Here is a 10,000-nt window from a genome sequence, read left to right on the forward strand (position 1 = left end):
AACACTCATTGTAAACGACCGCGCACGTGTGCGCGCGCGCACACGCACACACACACACACTGTCACACACAGACACACACACACACACACACACACACACACACACTGTCACACACACACACACCGTCACACACACACACACACACACACACACACACACACACACACACACACACACACACACACAGCAGACACACGGCACACACACACACACACACACACACACACACACACACACACACACACACACACACACACACTGGAACGATAGTGTACGTGTTATACGCACGAATACCACACCACTACATCTGCTGCGGGGAAAAAAAAAAAAAAATAGGGGTGTTGAGGGAAGGGGGAGAGGAGGAAGGAGCATATGCTTGACCTTGCATAACCCAACACGCACGCGCACACACACACGGAGTAGCAGATCAGTAGCACTGAGACCGACAGACAGACACTGAGACAGACAGACAGACATGCACCGGCCCCTTCCAACTTCCTCAGCACTCGCTCCCCACCCTCCTCACGTTCTCTCTCTCACCTCCCTATTTTTCGGTTGTTTTTTTTTTACAACACACACACACACACACACACACAGACACACACACACACACACACACACACACACACATTTATTTATTATTATTATTATTATTGTCATTATTACTAGTACTACTACTACCTTTTTCATATATTATAGTTATTATTTATTTACTTATTTATGTACGCTTATCTATTATTTATTCACCTTTTTTTTCTTCTTTTTTTCTTCTTTTTTTTCTCAAGGCCTAAGCGCGTTGGGTTACGCTGCTGGTCAGGCATCTGCTTAGCAGATGTGGTGTAGCGTGTATGGATTTGTCCGAACGCAGTGACGCCTCCTTGAGCTACTGAAACTGAAACTAAAACTGTTTGTCTGCGTGTGTGTGAGAGTGTGTGTGTAATATGCACGTATACAGACCCTACAGACCCTACTATTTATGTTATATGTTTTTCATGGGGATAAGGGATGAGAGAATGGATAGAGAGCAGGGTCGGTTTTGGTGTTGTTGTTGTTGTTTTGTTTGTTTTTTTTTTTGTTTGTTTGTTTGTTTGTTTTGAGGTTTTATTTTTTTTGGGGGGGGGATGACGGGGGGGGGGGGGGGATAGAGAGAGAGAGACAGAGAGAATCAGTGAACGGGAGGGCCATCTCCAGTTCATATATGGGCGACTATCTAAATAAAACTTTCTCTGCTATTACCACTGTCTGAGTTTCTTCCCTCTGACCATTTCTTTCTCTGTGTGTGTGTGTGTGTGTGTGTGTGTGTTATTTTCTACGTTACGCTATGTCTGTCTATATGTCTGTCCGTCTGTCTCTTTTTTTTCCGGTTACTCTCTCTCTCCACTTCTCTCACCACCCATCCCCCGCCCCCATCATTCTCGCCATTCCATTTGCTTGTCTTCTTGCACACTGAGCACAGTTCATCATGATAAAAACCTCTTTTTGGCCGTATTCGTCGGGTGCCTGCATGGCTCAGTTGGGTGATCGCCGTTCTCACAATCAGAAGGCTGTGAGTTCGAGTCTCCGGACACGCCCAAAATGTGAAGAGTAGGAATTTAGAATGTAATAAGACAATATATATATATATATATATATCAACAAATAATTAAAAAAAATAAATAAATAAAATAAGTAAATAAATAAAAGTCATGAAATATGAACCGGTAAAACAGAAAACGGATATAAGAAAAAAAAAAAAAAAAAAAAAAACAGTAGAATGTTGTTAAAAAAACAATCTGGATGAAAAATGAAACTTAGTTTTTGGTTGTTGTTTTTTGTGTGTGTTTTTTTTTTTTTTTTAGTGTGTATGTGATTTTTGAGATCCTCTTGAAATCTACTTAAGTGTGCTTCTGTGTGTGTGTGTGTGTGTGTGTGTGTGTGTGTGTGCCGTGGAAGCTGCGATACGTAGCCTAGAAATGAGTGTGTGGAGGAGGGGGGTAGAGAGGGTGCAGGGTAATGTGTGTGTGTGTGTGTGTGTGTGTCAGTGTGTGTGTTGGGGCTCATGTACGTTTATGTGTAGTTGACTGTGCTTTCATATCTGTGAAACTGCATGTTTGGTGCATATCTGCTATGCATATGTGTGTGTATGTGTGAATGTGTGCCAGTCTGCATGTTTTACATTTATTTGCTTATTTATCATCATTGTTATCTTTTTTATTTATTTATTTATTTATTTATTATTATTATTATTATTATCATTATTATTACTACTACTACTACCTTTTTATATATTATAATTATTATTTATTGATTTATATGTTTACTTATTTATGTACGCTTATCTGTTATTTATTCACCTTTTTTTTCTTCTTTTTTTTCTCAAGGCCTGACTAAGCGCGTTGGGTTACGCTGCTGGTCAGGCATCTGCTTGGCAGATGTGGTGTAGCGTGTATGGATTTGTCCGAACGCAGTGAAGTGACGCCTCCTTGAGCAACTGAAACTGGAACTTAAGCCAAACCCTTCATCTGTGCCGTGACCGCAACGTTCGAAGTGGAATTGAAAACTGGGTTGCATCGTCTGCTATTCAGACTTCAGGCGAACCACCGAGCGTGCGAAAAGTATTTTTGCACGCAGTTGACATGCGCAATTGTTTCGAAGCACCGCATGCGCAGACATCCGTTTCAAAAGACAACGGAAGAGAGCAATGTTTATCATATTCAACAAACTTGACATGAAAATTCATTAACACGAACATTGGCATTGACTCAAATCGCGTGAGAATGGCTGATTTGTCATTGCTGCGGGTTGGTCTCAATGTCGACATTCAGCGAACAGACGGTAAGTTCTAGACTGGTGCCAGAACTCCGGAGCCCTTAGATATGACAGTCATTTGTTTGGAATTTCCAGTTGAAGTCCCGGCACACGTGCAGATCTGTGACAGGTTGTTATTATATCAGACGGATCGAAAGTTTACACCGTGTGTTCGGTTTTAGAGCTGGATATCTATGCATCATTCATTATTGTAGTCAGTTCTCACATGTAGATGCGGTTTCCCTACATGTTTTCGGCCAGTCTGTACCTGCAGTGGCTGACTCAAAAGTGATTCAGAGATTAAACTTGTTTCCCAGCAACCAGTTGTTAGTTAACCAGCAAGACGGATGAAAAGGTCGTGGAACATTGTAAACCTGACAAGGAGACACTGTGATTTACATTCTGGGCTGAAGTTTTTTTTGTTGGGCGACAAATTACAGTGTTCCAAAGAAAACTAACACTGAATGAGTAATTGCACTTCAAGAGTTTAGTTTCTGTTTTGAATTTTACACCACTTCATATACATTCACTTGAAATGATAACATTCACTTTCAGTATTGGCCTCAGCATCAGTGTTATTTAGATTCTTTTAATCAGTCTAGACAGACACAATGACAGGTATACGCAGATATACACAAATGCACATTATGATAATATCAAATGAATGACATACCATGTTCATATTGTTGACACTAAACTGTACGCATATAATAACTATATGAGAATAACATAATATACAGTCACAAAAAAATATTTGATACGTGGAATATTGTCATTAAATTATACAAAATTGTCATTTAATTACACATACTTAACCGTGACCCAACTAGTGCAGACTCCGGCAGGGGTCTGACATTCCTGCCCTGTGCATTTCCATTCATATTCATAATCATATTTAAGAGCACCTGCATGTGCCTGTGTGTGTGAGAGAGAGAGAGAGAGAATTCATTTCTCATAAACATTTGGACTATAAGTATTAACTAATTAAGTATTATGAAACATGTTAGCAATCATGTACTATATGGTGAGCAATAAGAATTATTAAAACTCAGACATATTTTAGTATCTGGCCTATTGTGACTCACTAAAGCCAGGACAAGGACTTGGTTAGAATAATACGTTTGTGTGTGTGTCTGTGTATAAATGATGCTTTTGTGTCTGTGCGTTTGTGTGTGTGTGTGTGTATGTGTATAAATGATGCTTTTGTGTGTTCAATAATTCTGATGGATCTGTGTGCATATGTGTATATATGATTGTTGTTTCCCTAGTAAAGTTCTTGTCAGATGATAATGCAAAATATGTTATAGCCCTGCACCTTTTTCTAAACCCTAAGTTATAACATATGTCATAGTGTACTGATCCAAGTTTTGCCAAGCCTCAATCGAGTCACTGTATTGTGTAAGTTTATAGTTAGTGCATTTCTTCAATTAATGTTGAATTGAGATGATCTCTATAAAGAATTAATAGATGTGGTTTTGGTGTTGAAATTCTCTTCTTTTTATTGTTATTCCTTTCTTTTTCCAGAAAAATATCATTTTTTGGTCAAATCAGTATTATGAAAACAATTATATCTAAGCAAAAACAAGTATACGTTTTTCTGCATTTCTTGGGTCAGTTACACATGAAGCTGAATGAAATTAAAAACAATTTTAGAGAAAGTTCTTTTAGCAGATTTTTTTTCCTCCCAAAACGATACACTATTACATGGTCACTAAAACAAACAATTAGAAAGCTGGTTCAGGGAATTAATGCTGCACTTGACTTATATATGCATTTATTGTAAACAGGAAAGATTTGGCATGCAAATGTTCATCATATAAAATCTGATTTATTTTTCAGGCCGAATCCATTCAGCTGTGATCAGTGGAATTAACCAGGACACAAACAGTGCCACTGTAGAGTGGTTTGAAAAGGGAGAGACAAAAGGAAAGGAGGTGAGACTGGATAATATTTTTTTGATAATTTTTTTTCAAGAAAGAAAAAGATACTCCTGAGAGACAGTACTGTTGGCATATGGCCAAGTATATTGTTCATGCTTGCAGAGGTGTGTTGGGAATAAGCTTTTTTTCACATTCCTTTTTTTTGTTGTTGTTGTTGTTCTTGAATGATTCACTGTGCATTGCTGTTGGTTAACCTCTACAGTGCCCCATGATGTATATATATAGATATATATGTATGTTATATCCGTCATAAATGCTTCGGTGTTTGCCCCATGACACATAATGTCAGCGTCATTTCAGGATCTTTCACAGTTCTGTTTTAAAGTTGATGTTTCCCATCATGTCATCTGAATCACAGATATTAGCATGTTAAGTTATCTGTTGAGCAGGTCAGAAATTAGACTTAATATTCTATTTTTATCTTCAGTAAGAGATATAATTTTTTTTTGTGTGTATGAGAAACAGTGTATGAGAATCTCACTCATTCAGTATATCAGTACATGATAAAATTACCTAAAAAACATGAAAATTAAAATGCTCGAAAGCTAAGTTAACTTAAAATGACATACTGTGATCACAATCATAGGTTGTTTTTTTTTCATACACATGAAATAATCACAGTAAGAAAAAAAGATAATACAAAATATGAAAATATAATATTTAATATAATGTGACACAATAGTGTGATTAAACACCGATGCATTCATAGTGTTTCCTCATTACTTGAATTATTTACCTGCAGATAGTACAGCTGTAAATCCTATGCTCACACTGTGTTGTCTTGTTTGATTCAGATTGAAGCAGAGGCTATATTTTCCCTGAATCCCAATTTATTCAAGCCAGATGCTGCACCACCTGCCAGAGATGTTGCCACTGCCAAGGTAATAACTGATATATACGGTCCTTTGTAATAGATGAGTGATATTTTTTGCTTCTGTATCAACTGCCATTCTTCAAGTAGTTTGATTTGGCTTTATGTTGGTGCTCTCTTGGTGTATGTGGTGTATGGTCATTTTTTTTTTATATTATATTTGGACCAAGATAGCCTAAAAAAAATTTTCAGGTTTAAAGGGACAGTTGCTGGCTTCAGTCATGTCATTGTTGAGTTTTTAGTACTGTTTTTCTAGGTTTAGAAGTCTTCACAGGTCATTGTCAAGTCCTAAATTCCCCTCAGTTCTGAAGAATTGATTAAAAAAAAAAGGGGGGGGGGGATAATGTTCAGAGAGCTGTGTCCTTTTTATGCATGTGGACAAGGATTTCCTGCAAACAGGTTTCACTGTGGCTTGATTCATTGGGTTCATCATAATGATACTCTGTTGAAAAAATAGTATTGACTTCACCTTAAAATGGCTCAATACAAGGCCAGAAGGTCAAGGACAGTGTTGCAGCATTAGTGCTTATTGTTCTGCTAGGAAAAAAAACCAACTGACTGACTGGGGTGGAACGGGAATGAAATCGGACAAAAGACACCTCTGATCAGGCAGTTCTCAGAGATCATCGCTTCCTTCAGAATACTATTTAAATTAAGGCAGAAATAACAGTGGGGAATAGTACTTTTTGCAAAAGAGATTAATACAATGAACGGAACCAGCATCATTATCCAGTTGTCAAAATCTGATTCGTCACTGTCAGTGTATTAACTGGAATTAAGTGGTTTCGACTGTGTTTTCTGGGTTTGATTCACACCCCTTCTTTCTGTTGAGTTATGGCTGTTCTTGTCCTTTATCCAAAGCCTGTCTGTCCGATACCTTTGCAAATATGCCTGACCTGGCTTTACATGTCTTCTGAAGTTGTTTTGGTTTGATCAGGATCACAGTCTTTGCTGTCATGCAGCTACTGAATTAGCTCGCTCACTCTCTCTTGCTCTCTCTCTCTCTCTCTCTCTCTCTCTCTCTCTCTCTCTCTCTCTCACACACACACACACACACACACACACACACACAAGACACTTGATCACAGTGGATCACAACAGTGTGTGTGTGTGTGTGTGTGTGACTGTGACTGTGTGAGTATGTCACTATGTGTGTGCATCTTTGTGTTTTGTTTACTTTAATGCATTGCTTCTCTGTCAGTCTGTCTTTGGGATTATGTTGTAAACATTTCCAATATTAATTATGCACTGATTGCTTAAAACTAATACAAGTGGATACATGCACATGACTTTTTTGTTTCTAAAAAAATCTGTATTCATTTTGGATGGTTTGGTTCATGAATTACAGTTGCAAAATATTCCTTTGTTTACACTTTTAGTTATTAAACTATATGTCCCATATTGATCCATTTTGATGTGCAAATTGGTTGAGTAGTAGTTGTTCAAGAAAATAAATAGCTTATAAATGAATTTGTTTGAGGGGTTTAACTTAAGGGAAATGAGAACAGAGAATATTGTGAACTGAACCACTTTATATCCCTTTTATTGTCACTGAGTGTATAAGTAGTTTGTGAAATTTTATTGCAACGATGGTGTGATGTCAGTTCAAAACAAAACTTAGAACGTAGTGACCATTTTTGTTATCGTTACCATATTGTGAGTTTCCTTGTTGGGAATTCCCTTGATGTGAAACCTCCTCCCCACCCGGCCCCCCTGAGCCCATGATGTGTTCTCTATGTGAAAACCCTCTGGATGTTGTCCCCCTTATGACGCGCGCAGCATGGGGATGATGAGGATGAAGAGATTGAGAATGGGGACAGCAGTCTTCTGGATGACGACGACGAGCCGCTTAGCATTGCGGACAGTGTGTGTTCGGAGGACAGGGACACGGCCCCTGTGGTGCGCAAATCCAAGAGCCGCAATGTCTCGGCCCGCAGTAACGCCAGCCGCCCAGTGCCGGTGGCCAATCGCAGAGGGGTTGGTGTTGTTAAGGTAGAGTAGATTGTTTCCCGGTGTTGGTCGTCCTACCTAGCCTGAGCTTCTTCTGACTGTGCATCTTGTGGCCTGTTGTGGGTTCTGTTGGAATGCACAGTTTCTTGTCTTTGCAGGGATAGTGAATGAAGTTTTTTGTTCCTCTTCCAGTTTGTCTTGCCATTTTTTTCCGAAATATTTTGCATGCCTGTTGGTTATCTGTGACTGCACTCTTGTCAACCGATAAAGTGACGCCATGTTGACAATAAAAGAAAAAGGGAAAAAAAGGTTGTATGTGTGAGCAGAAATTTGATGACAGATTTCATTATTTCGTCAAGTACTTGAAGCTGTATTCATACGCAGTTTCCTAGATTTGTGAAGTTGTATATTTGATATTCTTTAAAAAAAAAAAAAATTTTAAGATATTCTTAAAAAAATTTTTTATTTTTTTTAATGTTAATATGTATGTGGGCTGCTAAAAGTAAAATGGAGGCCTTTTGATGGATTTTGCAGATACACAAAAATCATTTGTTTTCAAATGAAGTCTTTACTTTGGCGAGTTAACTTTTCTGTAGTTTTCAGTATCCAAATGATTAGCTTCTTGTTCTAGGTAATCAGTCGCATTCTGACTTACCTTCAGGGTCAGGAGAGGTGGAAGCAACATGACCATTCATGTTATGATTATTGCACCATCCCCCAACCTTGTATTTGTTTAGGTTGTCACTTGATCATCATTACAAAGCAAGAAACGTCATGGCAGACTTCGTGGCTGTTATTGTGTGCTTCATGTTGCTGTTTTGTCAGCCTTACCTACCAACTATTTAACTTGGAAACAGCTAATAAACTTTCCGTAAATTTGTTTTAAATCTGTCAGTTTTTGTTTTTAAAGAAAAGAGTGTAACAATTCTTAAAAGGGAGATGTCTGGTATATTCTGGCTTGATGTAAAAAATGTGCATGTTTTTGTTCAAGATGTGATTGTGTGCCATTTCGTGAACAGTAACATGACTGTATCTTTGTGTATGCATGTGTAGTAAAGCATGTACAAAAAACAAGTTGGGTTTTGATTTAGTTTTGCTGCATGTATTTGTTGTCTATTGTAAAGTGGTATTATATTCAAAACAGTGTATCATTATTCTGATCTGTTCATTTTTCATTCCTTTTCTTTGAGATTTTTTTTTTTTTTATTCTACCACAAATGTGTGAATTTGCATGATTTGTCTTCTACCGGATATGAAATAGAAGATGCAGTATTCGTTTTGCTTGTTGTACACATGTTGAAGAATTTGCTTTATAATCTTGTGTCCCATATGAGTGGTTAAGATTTTCTACTGGTGTTTTGACAGCAGGCAGAACGAAGCATGAGTCGAACAACTGTCACATCAGATGGCAGCATTGGTCGTATGCCTAGAATGGTTAAGAGCATTTTGTTTATCTCTCACAGATCAGTATCCTTCTGTATTTGATATTCTGAGTAATTTGAAGTGGACCATGTCTTTTGAATGATTACCTCTTTTGGGTTATGGGTTTATCTGGAATTACTAACAAAAATCAAATGTATCAGTTCTGCTAATCTGTTTGTGTATTTATGTTGTGGAGAACTGGTCATGAATATGGCATGCATTGTAACTAAAGATTGGCAAGGGGGTGGGAAAAATGACACAAATCAGCAACAGCATAGACAAAAGTGCTGTGTGAAATTATCTTAGCTGTTACTTCTCCAGAATCTGATACTGAATCAGTAACTGATGTATTGATCATGCCACACCTTTTCTTCTTTACGATTCTGCCACCTTTCCTTTTTTTTTTTTTTTAGGGAAAGGTGGCAGAATGGTTTAGACACTCATCTGCCAATACAGAGAGTCCATGAGAGAGTCTGGGTTCGAATCCCGCTCTTGCCCTTTCTCCCAGGTCTGACTGGAAAATCAAACTGAGCATCTAGTCATGAAGATGAGACTATGAACCACTTGGTGCAATGAAAAAGAACCTTTGGCAATGAGAGTGATGTCCTCTGGCAAAATTCTGTAGCAGATATCCACTCTTGATAGGTAAACAAATATATATATATATATGCATGCACTCGTGGCTTGACCAAGCACATTAGGTTATGCTGCAGGTCAGGTATTTGCCTAGCAGATGTGATGTAGCATATATGAATTTGTCCGAAGGCAGTGATGCCTCTTTGAGAAATTAAAACTGAAGCTGAAAACTTTTATGTAAAGCTCTTCACACACACACACACACACACAGACCCTCCTGACCCCACAGCACCCCATCTCTCACACCCATTTGAGGACACACACGCACACGCACACACACACACACACACACACACATGAACATACACCCAAGGTGTGCACTCACTAACACACACACATTCCTCATTTTGTGCAATTTCATTTCTAACGAACATTATTTCATTTCTGACTGTT

At 38.2% G+C, this 10,000-nt stretch overlaps 1 protein-coding gene across 1 annotated transcript in view; it reads left to right on the plus strand.

Moving 5' to 3' along the window:
* The first annotated feature begins 2,658 nt into the window (after nt 1–2,658).
* Nucleotides 2,659–10,000, plus strand: part of LOC143295054 (kinesin-like protein KIF2A) — a 43,349-nt gene continuing 36,007 nt past the window's right edge. The window contains exons 1-4 of the mRNA XM_076606614.1: nt 2,659–2,815; nt 4,628–4,722; nt 5,523–5,609; nt 7,379–7,591. Of these exons, the coding sequence (XP_076462729.1) occupies nt 2,758–2,815; nt 4,628–4,722; nt 5,523–5,609; nt 7,379–7,591 (453 nt within the window). The 5' untranslated portion in view covers nt 2,659–2,757. The remainder of the gene's footprint in view (nt 2,816–4,627; nt 4,723–5,522; nt 5,610–7,378; nt 7,592–10,000) is intronic.

The sequence above is a fragment of the Babylonia areolata genome, chromosome 20 (assembly GCF_041734735.1).
Source record: "Babylonia areolata isolate BAREFJ2019XMU chromosome 20, ASM4173473v1, whole genome shotgun sequence".
NCBI lineage: Eukaryota > Metazoa > Mollusca > Gastropoda > Neogastropoda > Buccinidae > Babylonia > Babylonia areolata.